Genomic DNA, 20,096 nt, shown 5'->3' on the forward strand with positions numbered 1-20,096 from the left:
GTTATTGGGGCAGAGGAAGAGGTGGGAGAAAGGGAGGAAGAGGAGGAGGCGGAAAAGGCGGAGGAGGCGTGGTGGGGTTGCCGGGCCGGGCCGGGCCATGGGGCAGCGCCACGGGGGCTGAGCGGTGAGCGGGGGCACGGGGGTGTTGGGGAAGGGTCCCAGGGAGGGTCTCTGAAGGAATCTGGGGAGCCCCGAGGGGTCACTCGCGGCGGGAGCCTGAGGTCCTGGGGCGGGGGCGCCTGCGGGGAGCCCGGGGAGGGGTCTCAGGGTGTCTCTGATGGGTGTGCGGTACCCGGGGCAGCTCTCGGGGTGCTGCAGCCCCTCTCCTGCAGGACAGGTTGCCGCCATTCAACACGCGATACAAAAGGTTTGCCTTTTATTTGCCTTCTTTGGCGAGACCCCCGCGGGGAGGGAGGGCAGGGGCTGCGGAGCTCCTGCTGTGGGGTCCCCGGGGTGTCCCACGGCACTGGGAGCTGTGGCCGAGCCCCCCGAGGGAGGAGCAGGGTTTGGGGGGCTCCATCCCCCGCCCCGGGCTGTGGGGAGCCCTCGGGGGGTCCCAGGGAGGGGAGCCTGGGCCGGCCGGGGACCCCCCTCCACACCCGGCCCTTTGGAGCTTCCCTTTCTCTTTGCTTTTATGCTCAAATAATTCCCTCTCTCCGTGCCCAGCAGCGCGGGTGCGGCTGAGCTCTGCGTTCGTTCTGTAGCCCCTCGGTTCTTGGGGTCGGTGCCTTCCCTGGGGCTCGGTCCCCGGTTGTGGGGGGCTTTTGGTGCGGGCGCAGTGGCCGTGCTGCCCTGGGGCATTGTCCAGACGGCTCAGGGATTGTCCATAAATCCGATTTGTCCCGCAGCCGGCCGGTGGGGAGGTGGGATCCATCCCAGCCTGATCCCTGCTCTGGAGTTTGCCAGGCTCCAGACGTGCCTGTCCCCGCGTTCCCGACCTGACAGCCCGGTTTTGTTGTTATGTGGGGCTTGTGCTGCCCTGACCCTCCACCCTGGGGTGTGTGGAGTCATGGAATGTCCTGAGCTGGAGGGACCCCCAGGGATCCCCCAGTGCCAGCCCTGCCCTGCCCAGAGCCCAGCAAGCCCAGCCTGGGCATCCCTGGCAGCGCTGGCCAAAGGCTCCTGGAGCTGTGGCAGCCTCGGGGCCGTGCCCATTCCCTGGGCAGCCTGGGCAGTGCCAGCACCCTCTGGGAAGAACCTTTCACAATACCCAGCCTAACCCTGCCCTGGCCCAGCTCCAGGCAGCGCTGCCCGTGCAGGGCCGGGTGCGGAGGGGCGAGCACGGGCTGTGGAGCCGGGGCTGGGGGAGCCGGGGCTGGGGGAGCCGGTCCGGGGGAGCCGGGGCTGTGAGAGCCGGGGCTGGGAGAGCCGGGCTGTGGGAGCCGGGGCTGCGGGAGCCGGGGCTGGGGGAGCCGGGGCTGGGGGAACCGGGGCTGCGGGAGCCGGGGCTGCGGGAGCCGGGGCTGGGGGAGCCGGGGCTGGGGGAGCCGGGGCTGGGGGAGCCGGGGCTGGGGGAGCCGGGGCTGGGGGAGCCGGGGCTGGGGGAGCCGGGGCTGTGGAGCCGGTCCGGGGGAGCCGGGGCTGCGGGAACCGGGGCTGCGGGAACCGGGGCTGCGGGAACCGGGTTGTGGAGCTGGGGCCGGGGGAGCCGAGGGAGCCGGGCTGTGAGAACCGGGGGCTGGGAGAGCCGGGCTGTGCTGGAGGAGCCGCGGCTCCCGGAGGGACTGAGAGCGGTGGCCCGGCTGTGTCAGCGCTGCCCTGAGCACAGGGAATGGTCTGGATGGATGCCACGGGACAGGGTTCACGTGCCCTTCCTGCCAGATCCCTCTGGAGGGCTGCAGGGAACGGCCCTGCCCTGCCCTGCTCTGCTCTGCTCTGCCCTGCTCCCTGTTTTCTGTGAGTCTCGAGGTGCCATCCCCACAATGGGATTTTCTCTGGCTGCACATCCTGCGGCTGTGGGGTCACAGGGGGTGTGGGGGGCTGAGCCGTGTGTCTGTGGGGTCCCTGCCCAGGGCTGCGTGGGGCTGGACAGAATCCCAGAGTTTCAGAAAGCCCCCAGGGTCATCGAGCCCAGCCTGTGACTGATGCCCACCTTGTCACCCTGCCCAGAGCAGGACAGAGCGCCCCAGTCAGACATTTGTTTGTTTGTTTCCAGGTTTCCAAGATGCTGCAGGTCCCGCTGCCGCTGGATCGGGACGGGATCCTGTTCCGGCTGCGTTTCACCACGCTGGCCCTCGGGACTGTGTTCTGCCCTCTCTTTGGGTTCCTCTTCTGTGTCATCTGGTCTCTGCTCTTCAACTTCCGTGAGACGACTGCGACCCACTGTGGGGTGAGAGACTCCCTGGGGGAAACCCATATTGCTGGGGGGTGACAGAGCTCCTGTGTCCTCCTGGGCTCCTCTCCCTCCTCCTGGGCTCCCTTCTCCTGCTGGGGTCCTATCCACTTTCTGGATTCCTCTCTCCTCCTCTGTCTCCTTCTGGGCTCCTCCCTTGGGCTCTCCCACCAAAGTGTTCCAAAATCCAGAACAAGCTGCATTGTTTCGTTATACTTGTGGTGGCTCAGGACCAGCAGCAGCAGGTTTGGCTTCGTGCTGGGACTGAAGGCAGCACAGACTGGTCAGGCTGGTGTCTGGACTGGGCACGCTGGGGGTTATTGCAGCGAGGAATAAAGGTGGGGAAGATGAAGGGAAATGCATCGTCCTGGGGAGGGGTTGGTGCAGAGCTGCTGCCCCCTGGTCTGCTGGAGTTCAGAGGAGCCACAGGTGTCTGGGGAGGGAGGGCCTGGAGCTCCATGTGGGATGGGATTGGGCTCAGGGCTTTCAGGCTGCTGGATGAGCAGCTGGACACGAGCTGGGGGTGGAGGGCAGGAGACATCTCACTCCAGCAGGAGAACTTTAGCAGGGCCTGGAGGGACAGGAGCCAGAGAATGGCTGCCAGTGCCAGAGGGCAGGGCTGGATGGGATCTTGGCAATGAGGAATTGTTCCCTGGCGGGGTGGGCAGGCCCTGGCACAGGGTGCCCAGAGCAGCTGGGGCTGCCCCTGCATCCCTGGCAGTGCCCAAGGCCAGGCTGGGCACTGGGGCTGGGAGCAGCCTGGGACAGTGGGAAGTGTCCCTGGGCCTTAAGGTCCTTCCAACCAAAGCCATTCTGGGATTCTCTGGACAATCAGGAGTGTAAAAGCAAGAAACCTGAGCAGGTACCTGTGCAGGGCCCCGCAGGACTGCCCCAGCAGGGCTGTAGGATCCATGACCCCATGGGATGGACCAGGGCACTGCCGTGATGCATTCCCTGCCTTTGGGACTAGGAGTTAACTCATTCAGCGTTACAGAAAGGACAGTTTCAGTGTGTGGAAGGGCTGGCTGCCTGTGCCTGTCCCCACAAGCCCGTGTCCCCGCAGGTGCCCAACTACCTGCCGTCCATCAGCGCGGCCATCGGGGGCGAGACCCCGCAGCGCTACGTGTGGCGCCTGTGCATCGGCCTGCACTCGGCCCCGCGCCTCCTCGTGGCCGTGGCCTACTGGAACCACTACCAGAGCTGCCACTGCCCCCACCCCCGCTACCTGCGCCTGTGCCACGTCACCCTGCTGCTCAACCTGATCGAGAACTTCGCCCTCCTCATCCTCACCTACGTGTCCTCCACCGAAAACTATGGTAGGTGTCTCACCCCGCTCACAGGGCCCTGTCCTGCGGCGCCCTGCCTTGGGCCACTGCTTTGCACTCCAAGGCAGCTGGGAGAGAAAACAGTTAAAAGCCCCCAGAGAGTCCATTGAAGTTAGTAGTTATAGAGGAATGAAGTGTGCATAGCATGCAAGTAGCCCTGCTCTTCCCACAGTTCTTGGTTGCTGGTGCTTGGTTGAAGCCCTGGGTTCAGGCTGGGGATGGAGCCTGGACCAGGCCTTGGCACCTGGTTCCACCCATGTGCCCAGGCCTGATCCAGGGCTGAGAGCAGGTGAGCAGGGTAGACCAGAGCTCATCCTGCTTCCCCTCCATCCCCACAGCAGGGCTGGGCTCTGAGCTGGCTCTGCTCCAGCTGCCCTTTCACATGCCCTCCCCAGGAGTTTCTGGGGAAAATTTCATAGAATCACAGGATGCCAGACTGGTTTGCATTGGGAAGGGACCTCACAGCCCACCCAGTGCCATGGCAGGGACCCCTCCCACTGTCCCCAGTGCCCAGCCTGGCCTTGGGCACTGCCAGGGATGCAGGGGCAGCCCCAGCTGCTCTGGGCACCCTGTGCCAGGGCCTGCCCACCCTGCCAGGGAACAATTCCCCATTGCCAAGATCCCACCCAGCCCTGCCCTCTGGCACTGGCAGCCATTCCCTGGGTGCTGTCCCTGCAGGCCTTGTCCCCAGTCCCTCTGCAGCTCTCCTGGAGCCCCTGCAGGCCCTGCCAGGGGCTCTGAGCTCTCCCTGGAGCTGCTCCTCTCCAGGTGAGCCCCCCCAGCTCTCCCAGCCTGGCTGCAGAGCAGAGGGGCTCCAGCCCTCTAATAGCTCCTGGAAACAAAATCAGAGTTGTTCAGGTTAAATCCATGTATCCAGAACCTGGCCACGTCAGACTGGGAGATTCTCTTCGCACACATGGTCTCATCTCAGAGGAGCATAAGTGCCAGTGCTGGTCTGCAGCTGCTGTTTCATCCCAAGATCTGGAGGAGGCACCAGGGGTTAAGTGGAGAGCACTGAAATGCAGGAGTGGTGCTGTTGCAGTGGGAACACACCCTGTGCTGGGCTGTATCAGCAGGACAGTAATGTGTTGGCTTTCCCTGCACAGTGGGATGGTGATGATTGGTACTGTATCCAGCTGTGGGCTGGAGAGGGACTTTGAACAAAGAATGGCGTGCCAGGACAAGGGGAATGGCTGCCAGTGCCAGAGGGCAGGGCTGGGTGGGATCTTGGCAATGAGGAATTGTTCCCTGGCAGGGTGGGCAGGCCCTGGCACAGGGTGCCCAGAGCAGCTGGGGCTGCCCCTGCATCCCTGGCAGTGCCCAAGGCCAGGCTGGGCACTGGGGACAGTGGGAGGTGTCCCTGCCATGGCACTGGTTGGGATGATAATGTTTTTAAGGTCCTTCCCAACCCAAACTGTTCTGGGATTCAGGGCTGTGGTGCTTTGAGCAGAGTCCCAGGATGTCACCCAGCCTTTGGGGTGAGGATGGTCCGTGGTGGAGCCCAGTGACTGGGATGGCAGGGCAGGAACCTCCTGCTGATGGATGTCTGTGGTCTGGGACCTGTCCCTGCCCAGCTCACCCTCCTTGTCTCCTGCCAGCATTCCCTGTCCCATGGAGAGGTGTCCTGTGCCCCTCTCATGGCAGGGTCCGCAGCCTGACCTGCCCCAGGGGCTTCTCCAGCTTGTCCAGGCCAGGGCCCTGCCCTTAGAAATCCAGGTGCTGCTTTGAGGTTTGGCCAGCTGGGCCAGCCTGGCCTGGCAGGCGCAGAGCCCTGGCTGGCACACTTCCTGGATCCTCACCCCAGACTAATCCCCAGCTCTGGGGAAAGTTTCAGCCCTGAGCTGCCGTGCTCAGGTTAATCATCCCTGCAGGACACTCTGACCTCTCCCACCTGCTGGCACCTCACTCCTCACGTGCTTCCCTGCCCCTGGCATGCAGAGGGCAGACAGGGATGGTCATTCCTGGTGTTCAGGTGGTTGGGAATTCAGCCTGAGGTTCAGCTTCTGGAGAAGGGGCTGGGAAGTTCTCTTCAGAGCAACACTTATGAAAATCTCTCACCTGAAGGTGCAGGGGTTCTGTGGGGTTTAGGGCCTTGGGAGCAGCTCTGCCTTAGCCTTGCTCCAGCTGCTTTCCCAGCCCGATCCTGTACCTGGGCTAGTGCAGGTATGCACAAGGCAACCTCAGTGCTGCAGATGAGGCTGCTGCTAATGGGCAGGCAGGTAATACAGGGGGCCAGAAGATGGACTTTTCTGGATTTTTGACTGGCTCACTCTGCACACCCCCTCCCCGTGCCTCAGTTTCCCTGTCCCTAGAACAACAGTGGCAATGCTGAGCTGCTCCCAATGGTTCCTTAGTTTACAGCTGTGTGAAGCCGTGGTCCCAGAGCACAGAAGCACCCTCCTGGCACTTTGGGATAAGTCTTCCAGGCACTTTCATCCCCTTCCAGGGGCCCCTGAGGCAGCATGAGCAGGTTATGGAGCCGTGATGTGCCTGTCTCCTGCCAAGACCCCACTGGAGTCCCAGCATCACTGGGGTCCTGGGGCTCCCAGCAGAGCACAAAGCCCTCCCAAATCCTGCCCCACGTTCCCCTTGTGCTCCTGGCTTGGTTGAACAGGAAACCTGTTGTTTGTCAATCCAGCAATCCACGAAAATGCCTTCATCGTGTTCATCACGTCGGCCCTGGGCCACATGCTGCTCACCTGCATCCTCTGGAGAATGACTAAGAAACACACAGTAAGTCCCGAGGTACAGACACTTTCCTTTCTTCTCTCTGTGCTGGGAGCTGGGAGGGGGCTCTGGGCTGGCACTGATGGGCTTTGGCTGTCCTTGCTTGTGAAATAACCCTCAGCAGGTGCTAGAGGAGCCAACAGCAGCAGGTGAAATGGAAGAACTCAACAAAATCCATTTACCAAAGCAAAATGGGAAGGAAGCTTTTAATTTCATATTTTCTGGTTTTATCATAGAACCACAGAATGGTTTGGTTGGGAAGGGACCTTAAAGGCCACCCAGTGCCACCCCTGCCACGGCAGGGACATCTCCCACTGTCCCCAGTGCCCAGCCTGGCCTTGGGCACTGCCAGGGATGCAGGGGCAGCCCCAGCTGCTCTGGGCACCCTGTGCCAGGGCCTGCCCACCCTGCCAGTATCTGATTAAGTTTTCATCGAGAGATCAGACTGGAAACCACTTAGTATCCCTGTGGATTGGGATTGCTCATCCCTTCTCCATGCCTGTTTCTAAGCTGAAGTTGGCTTCCCTGTGCTGGGAATTGCTGGTCCTGCAAGCTGGGAGCATCAGGCAGCAGGAGTTGTTCTCCCTTTGCTCCAGAGTGACTGTGAGCAGGCTGGCTCTGGCTCCTTTTCTGGGGAAGGGTCAGGGGGTGCAGGGGCTGGCTGTGGGGGCAGTGAGTCTGGTGGAGGATCCAGCCAGGCACTCCTGGTCCCATTGCCTGGATGCAGCTTCTGTGCTGTGCTGGTTTGTGGTGTCAGTCCTGGACCCCAGGCAGGACATCCAGATTTGTCCTGGACTATGGGCACTGGCAGCCACAGGCAGGGCAGGGCAGGACATCCAGGTTTCACGCTGTAGGGCTGTGTTTCTGTGCTCACGTGGCTCCAGCAGGCTTGCCTTCACCTGTGGATCTGGACTGCCTGGATCTCTCTCCTTTCCCCTTGGGATGCTTCTCCCCAGCTGATCCCAGTCCAGCCCTCGTGGTCCCAGTGTTAAATAGGGAGGGGTCCTGGGGCTGTGGTGCCCCAGGAAGGTGACAGTGTGCAGAGCAGAGCCCATGGCAGGTGTGTGCCTGTGGCCCAGGGCTGCAGGGCGGGTGCTGTGCCTGGGGTCTGTGTCCCAGCAGGATGAGTGCTGGGGCTGAGCTCTGCTGTCCCAGCAGGATGAGTGCTGGGGCTGAGCTCTGCAGCCCTGTCAGGATGAGTGCTGGGGCTGAGCTCTGCAGTCCTGTCAGGATGAGTGCTGGGGCTGAGCTCTGCTGTCCCAGCAGGATGAGTGCTGGGGCTGAGCTCTGCAGTCCTGTCAGGATGAGTGCTGGGGCTGAGCTCTGCAGCCCTGTCAGGATGAGTGCTGGGGCTGAGCTCTGCAGCCCTGTCAGGATGAGTGCTGGGGCTGAGCTCTGCTGTCCCAGCAGGATGAGTGCTGGGGCTGAGCTCTGCAGTCCTGTCAGGATGAGTGCTGGGGCTGAGCTCTGCAGTCCTGTCAGGATGAGTGCTGGGGCTGAGCTCTGCTGTCCCAGCAGGATGAGTGCTGGGGCTGAGCTCTGCTGTCCTGTCAGGATGAGTGCTGGGGCTGAGCTCTGCAGCCCTGTCAGGATGAGTGCTGGGGCTGAGCTCTGCTGTCCCAGCAGGATGAGTGCTGGGGCTGAGCTCTGCAGCCCTGTCAGGATGAGTGCTGGGGCTGAGCTCTGCAGTCCCAGCAGGATGAGTGCTGGGGCTGAGCTCTGCAGTCCCAGCAGGATGAGTGCTGGGGCTGAGCTCTGCTGCCCTGTCAGGATGAGTGCTGGGGCTGAGCTCTGCTGTCCCAGCAGGATGAGTGCTGGGGCTGAGCTCTGCTGTCCCAGCAGGATGAGTGCTGGGGCTGAGCTCTGCTGTCCCAGCAGGATGAGTGCTGGGGCTGAGCTCTGCAGCCCTGTCAGGATGAGTGCTGGGGCTGAGCTCTGCAGCCCTGTCAGGATGAGTGCTGGGGCTGAGCTCTGCTGTCCCAGCAGGATGAGTGCTGGGGCTGAGCTCTGCAGCCCTGTCAGGATGAGTGCTGGGGCTGAGCTCTGCAGCCCTGTCAGGATGAGTGCTGGGGCTGAGCTCTGCTGTCCCAGCAGGATGAGTGCTGGGGGGCCCAGCTCCACATTCCTGGAGCAGCTCCTGCTCTGTCACTGCTGCTTTTCCTCCCCTTCCGCCAATTCACGGAGCCTGTCCCTGCTGCCTGACTCCAGAGACCTGGGAAAGAAGCTTCCAGCAGCTGTTTGGCTGTAAGGCTCCTAAGGGAAGGGGCTTGAGGAGATGCTGAGAGTCTCCTCGCTCTCGGGGAAGTGATCTGTTCTCCCTGCTGATATGGGAATAGCGGGAGCTCGCAGTCATTCCCTGGCAGCTTTCCCACGGCTTCCTTTATTTCTGTCATATTGTTTTGGCTTGTCTTTTTTCTGGGTGAGACCTCCAAGGCCCTGGGTCTCCTCCCCTGCCACGTCACCCACTGGTGCTGTTTTATCTCCCCTGCAAATGGGCAGGGAGGGGTGAGGCATCCCAGATCCGGGGCTCAGCTTTAGGCCCCTCAGGACAAGAGAGCCTTTGGAGGGCTGGAGCATGTCCAGGGAGGGGAATGGAGCTGGGGAAGGGGCTGAAGGAGCTCAGCCTGGAGAAAAGGACACTCAGGGGGGACCTTCTGGCTCTGCACAACTCCTGACAGGAGGGGACAGCTGGGGATTTGGGCTCTGCTCGCAGGGAACAGGGACAGGACAGGAGGAATTAGCCTCAAACTGTACCAGAGGAGGTTCACATTGGGTATTGGGAAAATCACTTCCTATACAGGGCGGTCCAGCCCTGACACAGCTGCCCAGGCAGGGGTGGAGTCCCATCCCTGGAGGTATTTCACAGCTGTGTGGGTGTGACACTTGGGGACATGGATCAATGGTGGCCTCAGCACTGCTCGGGTGCAGTTGCACTCAGTGGTCTCAGAGGGATTTTCCAGCCTCCTTGTTTTCTGTGGCTCTACCCGTGGACTGAAGGAATCTGCACACCCTTTGGGGGAAGGTCAGGGAACATGGTGACACCTTGGCTGAGCATGCCACCGCCTGGCATCGTGCCACCACTCACTTCCTCCTCCCATCCTGGAACCACCCTACTGGTGGAGGGAGCTGCCCTCGGGGTGCGTGCTCCCCCCAAAGCTGGGGGTTTCCCCGAGGAGACAGGAGCCCTCCAGGGCCAGCCCTGACCCGCGGCCAGCGGGGGTGCGGTGTCCCTGTGCCAGCTCCGGTGTCCCTGTGCCAGCTCCGGCGTCCCTGTGCCAGCTCCGGCGTCCCTGTGCCAGCTCCGGCGTCCCTGTGCCAGCTCCGGTGTCCCTGTGCCAGCTCCGGCGTCCCTGTGCCAGCTCCGGTGTCCCTGTGCCAGCTCCGGCGTCCCCGCCCGCTTGGTGCGCGGCCGCGGGGTGGAGCTGTCGCGCAGGGCACGGCTAAGGGAGGAGGAGGAGGGAGGCGGGCTGACACGGCTCCCAGCCCGCCTGTGGCGGGGTGAAGGTGGCACGCTGCTTGTCGCGCCACCGGCGTCCCCTGTGGCTGGGGGACTCTGGTCACTGCAGCTGCCGCGTCCCCCTGTCCGGTGATGGTGTTGGGCTCGTGCCACCAACCCTTCCCGCGGATCCTGCAGGCCGAGCCGGGTCTGCTGGGGTTTGTCCCGCTCTCTGCCTGGATTCCTCAGGCTCCGAGCCCTCTGCTCACGGCTGGTGGCCCTGGCAGGCTTGGCACAGCTCCTGTGACACCCGCAGCTTGCTTGGCTCGGCAGGACGGGACGCGAGAGGTGCCACTGCCACGAGAGGTGCCACTGCGTCCAAGGCTTGGCAGTGCCAGTGAACTGCCCAGCCACGCTCGTGGGGCTGTTTGAGGCCAGGGCACAGCTGATCCCTCCGTGTGCATCACCTTGGGGACAGACTCTGGCTCGGCTGGTGTCCCTTGTTTTGGGGCCTTTGTTCACATTTGCTGCCCCCAGCCCTGGAGCTGGCGATGGCAGGAGGGGACAGGCGAGGAATGGCTCCGGTCCTGCAGTGTTCTGTCCTTCCCTCCTCCCCTGCAGAGGGTCCCAACAGGGTTCAGGTTCTCCAGGGCCAAACCTGGGACCATCTCCAGGACAAGATCCGTGTGGGGAGCTGGAAGGAGAGGGGAACAGGGGGGCTGTGCCTTCCTCACCCCACAGCTGGAAGGAGAGGGGAACAGGGGGGCTGTGCCTTCCCTGCCCCACAGCTGGAAGGAGAGGGGAACAGGGGGGCTGTGCCTTCCCTGCCCCACAGCTGGCACTGCTTTTAGTGCTGCTAGGGGGGGTTGAGCTCCCCAGGTCTGGCTTCGTAGGAGGGACAGGAATTGGTCTTGCAAAAGCTTCTTATGTCCGGCGGGGCTCCTCTTGCAACTGGTGTTCTGTGAGGGCAGGAAGGTGCAGAGGAACTGGTTTGTAATGGGGAAGTACAGGCAGTTTCCAGTTTCGAGGTGGCAAATGGTGAGAGAAAGGAAAATAAAGCTCTGTGGGAAGGGAGAAAAGACAAAGCAGGAGAGAGAAAAGGAGGGGAGGGGGCAAAGCAGAGGAGGGAGATTCTGTGAAAAGGGAAATGGAGCCTGGCAGCCTTCAGCTGAGGCTGATCACTGCACCCTGTGCTTGGTGCTTGGCCATGGCATGGCAGTGCCCACCTGGGCTGGCAGCTCTGCTGTTCCTGGCTGGCTGCTCGCCCTTAAAACCCTCCTTCCCCCCAGCCCTGAGCTGCAGAGCTGGGCACTGGGGCAGAGCAGTTTCACTTCTTGTTTGCAAACACACTTTTTCCCCCAGCTCAGGGCTGGTGGCCCCAGCAGACACCAGTGTGTGCATGTGGTGCCATCAGGCTGGCTGGCTCAGGCTCATCAGAGGAGCCCCGGAGCTGCTCCAGGGCTGGAGCCCCTCTGCAGCCAGGCTGGGAGAGCTGGGGGTGCTCACCTGGAGAGGAGCAGCTCCAGGGAGAGCTCAGAGCCCCTGGCAGGGCCTGCAGGGGCTCCAGGAGAGCTGCAGAGGGACTGGGGACAAGGCCTGCAGGGACAGCACCCAGGGAATGGCTGCCAGTGCCAGAGGGCAGGGCTGGGTGGGATCTTGGCAATGAGGAATTGTTCCCTGGCAGGGTGGGCAGGCCCTGGCACAGGGTGCCCAGAGCAGCTGGGGCTGCCCCTGCATCCCTGGCAGTGCCCAAGGCCAGGCTGGGCACTGGGGACAGTGGGAGGTGTCCCTGCCATGGCAGGGGTGGCACTGGGTGGGATTTGAGGTCACTTCTAGTCCCTGCTGTGGCTAGTGCAGCTGGGTCCTGCTGTGCCACCAGCCCCGGGGCTCTATCCCACAGTGTCCCACTCCCCTGGCATCCTCAGGGCACACAGGCTGAGCCCAGCCCAGTGCACAGGCACAGGAGCCTGTGGGGCACTGTCCCCTGTGTCCCCAGGGCCCAGCTGAGCCCCCGGGGCTGGAGCAGGGTGGCTGAGCTGTGTCCCTGCCCAGCAGGGCCCTGTGAGCAGCAGGGACCACAAGCACCTTGGTGACCACGCGTGGTTTCACCCCAGCGCCCCTGGGAGCGCTGCCGGCGGCTCAGAGCAGCCCTCTGTGAGCAGCTGAGCTCCGTGTGGGGCCCTCTGGCTCCGGGCTCTCTGCACACGCCCGGAAACGCTCCGGGGGAGCCGGGGCTGCTGTGTGACACACAGCCCTGCAGGTGCCACTTGTCCCTCAGACAGGGATGGTGGCTCCCGGGCAGAACCAGGGCCTGGCAGGTCCCTGCAGAGTGAGCTGTTGCTGTTTAAGATCACTGTCAGCCCTGTCCCCATCAGGAGCTGGGGGCTAGGCACAGTCCTTCTGCTCTCTGGAGGCAGTGGGATAAGCAGGAGGCTCCTGCACCTCCTTGCTGGTAGCTCACAGCAGCCACCTCAGCCCTCAGAGCTGCATTTGCAGGGCTTGGGGCTCCCCCAGGCAGGGGGAATGACACCCCCGGTGCCTTCTGTGGGCTCGGAGCAGCATCTCAGAGTGTGCCTGTGGGCTGGCTGGGCTGGGAGCAGCATCTGAGAGTGTGCCCCCATCCCAGAGTGTGCCCCCCATCCCAGAGTGTGCCTGTGGGCTGGCTGGGCTGGGAGCAGTGATCCAGAGTGTGCCCCCCATCCCAGTGTGCCCCCCATCCCAGAGTGTGCCCCCCATCCCAGAGTGTGCTCCCATCCCAGAGTGTGCCTGTGGGCTGGCTGGGCTGGGAGCAGTGATCCAGAGTGTGCTCCCCATCCCAGAGTGTGCCCCCCATCCCAGAGTGTGCCCCCATCCCAGAGTGTGCCCCCCATCCCAGAGTGTGCCCCCCATCCCAGAGTGTGCCCCCATCCCAGAGTGTGCCCCCATCCCAGAGTGTGCCTGTGGGCTGGCTGGGCTGTGCCCCCAGGCTCTCTGCAGCAGCCACTCTCTCCTCCCCGAATTGCCCAGCCTCCTGCTCCTGACTCACCTTGGCCTGTTGGGGAATGTGCCTCAGCTCCCCCGCCAGCTGGGCACTAAATATAATTCCCTGTGCTTTTCTGAGCCAGACACACACGCAGCCACGGAGGGCTGGGCTGGCTGTGTGACACTGCTTGCCACGGGTGCTGCAGTCTGTCTTGGCAGGAGGAAGTTGGCAGCCCCAGCTGTGCCAGCCCAGCAGCCAGAGCCAGGCCACAGGGGAGCCTGGCACCAGCTCAGCTGGGAGCACCCATCCTTGGGATTTCCTAACCCCCCTTTTTCCTCACAGGCAGACAGAGTTTGGTGGCTTCTTGCCAGGGTGCTTGGAGCTGCCAGCTCCTCTCCATGGCTCTGACCTGGGGGTTCCTGGTCCTGTCCAGGCTGAGCAATCCCAATTCTCCCAGTCTTTCCTCACAGCAGAGGCGCTCCATCCCTCTAACCTTGGTGCCCTCCTCTGGCCACCATGTGGCTCCCTGGGGTGTCCCCAGGTGGGGGATCCCCAAAAAGCTGGGGCCGTGGGAAGCAGGGACAGTGCCTGGCACTGCCTGTGCCCTGGGTCCAGCCCACACCAGCGAGGGGATGGGCAGCTCCTCCATCCACAGCTCCTGGAGCTCCCACCTGAAGTGTGGGCTGGCCTTTCCCTTCCTGCTGCAGCAGGGCAGGGTGGCACTGCAGCTCCCACGTCCCACGGGGGTCCCCATGCGCCCCCATACCCCTGCTGTGCTGGGCATCCCGCCCGTGTTCCTGCAGGGACCTTCCCCGAGGTGCCACCTTCCAAGCCAGCTCTGCTCAGCATCCTGGCATGTCACCAGGTGCCCTGTGATCCCCTGGCACCGGCCTGAGCCAGCTGTGCCCTGGAATTAGGGATTAACACCTAATTATCCGTGTGATAATCCCCGGCCCAGACCGGGAGAGGGGGAGCTCGGAGGGCACCCAGAGGTGCAAGGTCACTCTGGTGACGCGGGGTGGCTCCCACAGGGTCCTGCTGCAGGACCAGGGCGTTGAGCGGGGTGCCCCGAGGTGTTCTGTGCCTCCGTGTGTTGTAGTGTGGCTTTATACTTTGTAATATTTTGAAGTAGTTTTGTTTTGTATCCCCGTATTTTTCCCAAATGGTTTATCTCAGACTGTACCCCCTCCCTTTACCTGTGTTATCCCTCTCCCGGGATGAGATCATCCCCAAACCCCCACCCTGGTTCTCTGTCAATCACTCAGCATCCCATCCCCTCTGTCTAGAGGCTTCGGTCCAGGATGTCGAGTGATTAGCCACAGGCTAGGGGTCAGCCCCCCAGGCCTTGCCCCATACGCTGTCCTAAATGTCCATCCCCCAGCATCCATCCCTTAGGGTCACTTAATGGTTGGTAGGATGTTACCTACTGTCGGTTTCCACCTCCCTTTAAATGTAACCTTGGCACATCTCCCGGGGCTCTCGGCAGGAGCCCCCTGAGGTGCAGGAGCTCCTTTGGGACTCCTAATAAAACCTTGCATTAACCCCTGCTAAGAGTCGGCCCTTTATCTTCTACCGCTGTCTCTGGTGTCTCTTGTGCTGCAAAGGCGACCAGGCCAGGTGCCCTCAGCACCCTCGGGGCACACACAGAGGGTGTCTCCCCCCAGCCCAGGTGCCCTCAGCACCCTCGGGGCACAGAGAGTGTCTCCCACCAGCCCAGGTGCCCTCAGTGCCCTGGGGGCACAGGGAGTGTCTCCCTCAGCACCCTGGGGGCACAGGGAGTGTCTGCCCCAGCCCAGGTGCCCTCAGCACCCTCGGGGCACACACAGAGGGTGTCTCCCCCCAGCCCAGGTGCCCTCAGCACCCTGGGGGCACAGGGAGTGTCTGCCCCAGCCCAGGTGCCCTCAGCACTCTCGGGGCACAGAGAGTGTCTCCCCCCAGCCCAGGTGCCCTCAGCACCCTCGGGGCACAGGGAGTGTCTCCCTCAGCACCCTCGGGGCACACACAGAGAGTGTCTCCCCCAGCCCAGGTGCCCTCAGCACCCTCGGGGCGCAGAGAGTGTCTCCCTCAGCACCCTGGGGGCGCAGAGAGTGTCTCCCCGCTCTCTGCCGACTCGGGACGGGCCGAGGGTTCCTGAGCGGCTCCCAGAGGCACGGACACACCGGTGCTGCTGGGAGGAGCAGGTCGCAGGTGGCCCCGGCGGCCCCGGCAGGGTGTGTGGGTGCGCCGGGGCTCAGCGCAGCCGTTTGCTGCCGTGGGAGCGGTGGCAGCGCGGTGGCAGCGCGGTGACGGCGCTGTTCCCAGCCGCTTTTCCGGTGTGAAACTCGGCACCGCGCCCCGGCCCCGGCTCGGGGCTGGCTCTGCCGCTGCCGGTGCCGCCGCTGCTCCTCACACGCTCGGCTGGGCCGGGCTGGGCCGAGCTGCTGCTGGCCCGAGGGACCGGCAGTCCCAGCAGGCAGGGCCAGCCCAGCGCCCGTGGGCTGGAGGTGGCGTCACCCGCGTGTCCCCGCACGGTGAAGTGCCCGTCCTTCCTCTCTGGGTTTTCCTCCCTGGCACGCGTTATGCGGGTAATGGAAAGTGTGATGGGGCAATTTAAATGTTCCTTGTTATCAGCACTCCCTCAGAATGGAATCTTTGTCTCACATGAAGTGTCAGGCGAGGGGGAAATTCCCCTCCCGCCTGTAACAGCCAGGGCTGTCTGTGGTATCCCCAGCCCCTTCTGTGGGGCTGTCCCCCCTTGCAGCCCCCCATGCTCATTGGGCTCCAGACATGGCTTGGGGTTCCTCTGCCCCCAGGCTGTAGGATCCTTATCCATGACCCTCAGGGTGAGGGGAGAAATAGAGGCAGGGAATTGGAGCCAGCACCTGCTGTGGCTGCCGGGGGTCACTGCACCCCCAGCCCCCAGCTGTGGGGTGCTGGGCAGTGTGTTGGGGAGCTTATCCCAGGGGACAGGCCTGGTCCCTGGCGTGTCACAAAGGCTGAGCCCTGGGGACAGAGCAGTGAGCTGGGACTGTGGGGCTGCTGCCAGCATCCCCAGGCTCTGTTCCTGCCCCATCAGAGGAGGTGCTGGGGGGCAGGATGGGGCCCCTCCAGTGCCAGGGTGTGCTGGGCGAGCTCTCCAGCGCAGCACCCGCCCCAGCTGCCGCCCTTCATGTGGTTTCCTCCTCCCTGCTGCTGTTGTGAGTGAGGGGGTGCAGCACCCGCTGAATTCCCTGTGCCCTGGGGCCACCTGCAGCCATCCAGGCTCGGGGATCTGCCTCTGGCAGAGCCTTGGCCCATCCTTGAGGGGTCCCCTGAGCACCCCAGCACTGGGGGCACCATATGTGCTGGGACCCCATGGCTCCCTCACGCCCTCTGTCTCCATGGAGGTGTGAATCCCCAGGCACAGCCCTGCCCAAGCGACCCCTGGGGCTGGCCTGGGGGGGCTCTGCACGAGGGGCCAGGTGCAGAGACCCCCGGGGCTGTGTGGGGCCGGGGCAGAGCTTCCCTGGGAGGGGATGGGCATGGCATGGGCATGGCACGGCACGGCACGGCATGGCATGGCATGGCATGGCACGGCATGCAGGGCTGCTCTGGCATCAGCCAGCCTTTGGCCTCTTCCAGGAGCGCAAGTCGTACAAGTGGAAGCAGCTGCTCTTCTTCTTCACCTTCATCACGTTCGCGTTCGCCGTGTGCGTTTACTTCCACCACAACTGGTACTGCGGCCCTGGAGGTGAGGGGGCTGCCGGGGGGCGTCTGGGGAAGGGGCTGGGTGGTCCCAGAATCACTGAATCACAGGATCCTTAAGGTTGGCAGGGATTCCTGGGATCAGCAAGTCCCAGCTGTGCCCAATGCCCACCCTGTCCCCAGAGCACTGAGTGTCACCTCCAGTGCCTGACCACCCCGTCTGTGAAAAAACTCCTTCTGATGTCCAAGAATTCCTTCAGATGTCTGACATCCTCCTAATGGGATGCCTTGCCTTCCAATCCCAGCCCAGGGAAGCTCCAGGTGCCCAGCCACACTTCCTCCCTGGTGGGGTCCAAGCCCTCCAGTCCCTGCTCTGCTGTCCCCAACAGGTGGCCCAGAGACCCCCCCAGCTCCCAGGGCAGGTGCAGCTGTGGGTCCCCCTCACCTGCTGTGTTTCCTCCCCCAGTGTACACTGTCTTCGCCTTCCTGGAGTACCTGGTTGTCCTCTCCAACATGGCCTTCCACATGACTGCCTTCTGGGACTTCGGCAACAAGGAGCTGGTGGTGAGCTCCCTGCTGGAGGACAAGCACTTCTAGCCAGCCCCGTGCTGGGGGCTCCTCTTCCCTGTCCTGCCTGGAGGAGGGCTGGGTGTTTGCTGTGGAGCTGCTGCGAGGATCCTGCCGAGGTCCCCGAGTGTCTGTCCCTCCTGCAGCTGCAGCTCTGCTCCAGGGGAGCTGTGGGCTCTTCCAGGGACCCCTGTCCTGGCTCCTGCAGCTCCAGGAGGGCAGGACAGAGGAGGAGCAGGACCTGCTGCCCGTTGCTTTGGAGAATGCTCCAGGGAGAGCAGGATGCTGCTCCCGGCGTTGGGCCATGGGGCTCCAGCCCTGCCCTGCCCTTTCTTGGCCTGGGGGCTCTCACGGTTCCTCCTGCAGGCTGGGGGTCTTGGGGCAAGCCCTCAGAAAGGGCTGGTGGCCTTTTGGGCTGGCTTCAGGCACTGCTCTCTGGACTGGGGCAGGGTCCAGGCCCACGTGTGCCTGAGTGCCCAGGGGGGAGCAGGAAGGTGCTGGGCCGTGCAGGGACTGCCTGGAGCAGGGTGGGAGCACACCGGGCAGAGCAGGTGCTGGGAGCATCCAGGTCTCGCTCCTGCCTTTCCCAGAAGCCCTCCCAGCAGCACAGGCTGTGCCAGGGGTGCTGTGCCCGTCCCAACCCAGTTTGAGGAGGAAGGCTGAGTGTGCTGGTGCTGGAGGTCTTTGCCCCAGCGTCCCCATGGCTTCCCCTGTGCCGTGGGGCTGGAGCTGGGACCTGCTGGGGTTCAGCAGTGCCCCCAATGTGCAGCTCTGGCTGCCAGGGCACAGGGGACGTGGCTGGATGGCAGATGGGGGCTGACAGTGTCCCCAAGCTCCTCCTGCAGTGCTGCTGGAAGGGGCACCTGGAGCTGCCTTGATTTTGGGGAGGTCTGCACTTGCCAGGGCTCGTCCCACCCCACGCTTGGCCAGGAAGGACCGGTGTGGGTCCCTCCCTGCCCTTCACCTGAGCACAGCCACCACCGAGGGTCACCTGGGATGTCCCAGGGCTCATCCCAGAGCTGGACAGAGCCTCCTCCAGCAGGAGCTGCGGGGCCCTGGCAGAGCTGGGGCTGAGCTGGCTTTGAGCAGCACATGTCCATCGTCGGTGTCCCCATCCATGGGCTCCATCCGTGTCCCTGCATGCGTGTGGCGCCTTGGCTTTGAGGTGGAAATAAAGCACTAAGTATTTTTGTGAGCCCTCTGCAGCCTCCACAGCATCTCCACCTGGCCCAGCCTGGCACGGCCCTGGCACGGCCCTGGAACAGCCAGCAGGTCCAGACCAGCACCACGGGCAGGGTGGGGGCTGGAATGGGGTGCAGGACATGGACTCTGGGCTACGGGGCTGGAGTGTGGGATGTGGATCCTGGGTGTTGGAGCTGGGGTGCAAGATGTGACCCCTGCGTTCTGGGGTGTGGATCCCTGGAGCTGGGGCTCAGGATGCAGATCCCTGCAGGATCTGCTGTGAATTGCTGGGCTCTGGAATGTGAATCCTGGGTGCTGGGGTGTGGGGTGTGGATCGCTGGGGTGTGGGCTGTGGATCACTGGGGTGTGGAATGTCAGTCCTGGGTGCTGGGGTGTGGGCTCTGGATCGCTGGGGTGTGGGCTCTGGATCACTGGGGTGTGGAATGTCAGTCCTGGGTGCTGGGGTGTGGGCTCTGGATCACTGGGGTGTGGAATGTGAATCCTGGGTGCTGGGGTGTGGGCTCTGGATCACTGGGGTGTGGGCTGTGGATCCTGGCTCCTGGGGCTGTGGTGTGGGACGTGTCCCTGGGTGCCGGATGAAGCCCGGGAAGGCTCAGCAAAGCTGGGAATGAGCCAGGAGCCGGGCTGGAGGCGTGGGACTGAGCCCACCCCGCAGCTGGCGGCCCTGCTCCCGCCCAGCTCCTGGGGCCGCTCACTCGGCTGCGGATCCTGCAGATCTTACTGATGCTGCAGGGCCAGGGCCAGCCCAGCCCCGGGGACAGAGCCTGGAGCCGGGAGGGCTGGGGCTGGCACTGCTGGGGCTGGGGCTGGGCAGGGGCAGGGGAGCTGCCGGGGCCTTGGTTCCCCCTGTCCCGGGCCATGGTGGGGCCCTGCCCTCGCTGCAGCTGCCCCGGGAGCAGCTGGGAGGGGAAGAACTGTGAGCTCATCCTGCTGTGCCGGGCCAGGGCAGGGCTGTGTCCCGCTCGTGGCATCACAGGGTCCCCTCCTCACCCCAGCACCCATTTCCTCGCCAAACCCCACCGGGGTGCCACCTCGCCAGCCCCACAGTGGGACCCAGACATGGCCCTGGGGATCCACCACGGTGGGAGCAGGATGTGGCTGTGGGGGTCATGCCACAGACCAGGACAGGGCTGTTGGATGCCCACGGTGGGAGCAGGATTTGGTGCAGCAGGGACCCCTGAGCCCGTGGCCGTGCAGTGCCCCTGGGGCCGTGTCCCCTGGCCCTGGGCTCGCAGGGTGGGCTCTGCAGGAGCCACACTCTGCCAAGCCCCAGGAGGCTGCAGGAGGCTGGGCTGGGCTGGGCCGGGCCGTGGCCAGAGCCCCCAGCCCCGCTGCCCACGCCTGCTGCCCCGGCTCTGGTGCCAAGGGGAGCAGGGAACAAAGGCGGCTTGTGGCGGGCGCCGGGTCTCTGCCCTTCCTGCAGGAAGGCCCGGGGCCGGACAAGGGGCCCGTGTCCGGACATGGCCGCACGCCAGCACGTGCCGGGGGGGTGGCGAGGGGGTGGCGAGGGCGGCCGGGGATGCCACTGCTCCCTCGCTGCTGCCATGGCCAGCCACAGGACACGGGAACACCAGGGACACCCCTGGGCACAGGAACACAGGGCTCTGCTCCCTCGCTGCTGCCATGGCCAGCCATGGGACACAGGGACACCAGGGACACCCCTGGGCACAGGAACACAGGGCTCTGCTCCCTCGCTGCTGCCATGGCCAGCCACGGGACACAGGGACACCCCTGGGCACAGGAACACAGGGCTCTGCTCCCTCGCTGCTGCCATGGCCAGCCACGGGACACGGGAACACCAGGGACACCCCTGGGCACAGGAACACAGGGCTCTGCTCCCTCGCTGCTGCCATGGCCAGCCATGGGACACAGGGACACCCC

At 64.0% G+C, this 20,096-nt stretch overlaps 1 protein-coding gene across 2 annotated transcripts; it reads left to right on the forward strand.

Moving 5' to 3' along the window:
- Window positions 1-29: 29 nt before the first annotated feature.
- PGAP2 (post-GPI attachment to proteins 2) lies at window positions 30-18,207 on the forward strand. 2 transcript variants are annotated; one of them, XM_036390971.1, is made up of 6 exons: window positions 30-124; window positions 2,156-2,329; window positions 3,396-3,648; window positions 6,296-6,402; window positions 16,383-16,491; window positions 16,912-18,207. In XM_036390971.1, exons 2-6 carry the CDS (start codon window positions 2,165-2,167, stop codon window positions 17,040-17,042), a joined length of 765 nt encoding a protein of 254 aa, XP_036246864.1. In that variant the 5' UTR covers window positions 30-124; window positions 2,156-2,164; the 3' UTR covers window positions 17,043-18,207. The 2 variants fall into 2 exon arrangements, with proteins under 2 accessions (XP_036246864.1, XP_036246873.1); XM_036390980.1 differs by having other exon boundaries at window positions 6,296-6,390.
- Window positions 18,208-20,096: the final 1,889 nt, after the last annotated feature.

Source organism: Molothrus ater, chromosome 2 (assembly GCF_012460135.2).
Source record: "Molothrus ater isolate BHLD 08-10-18 breed brown headed cowbird chromosome 2, BPBGC_Mater_1.1, whole genome shotgun sequence".
NCBI lineage: Eukaryota > Metazoa > Chordata > Aves > Passeriformes > Icteridae > Molothrus > Molothrus ater.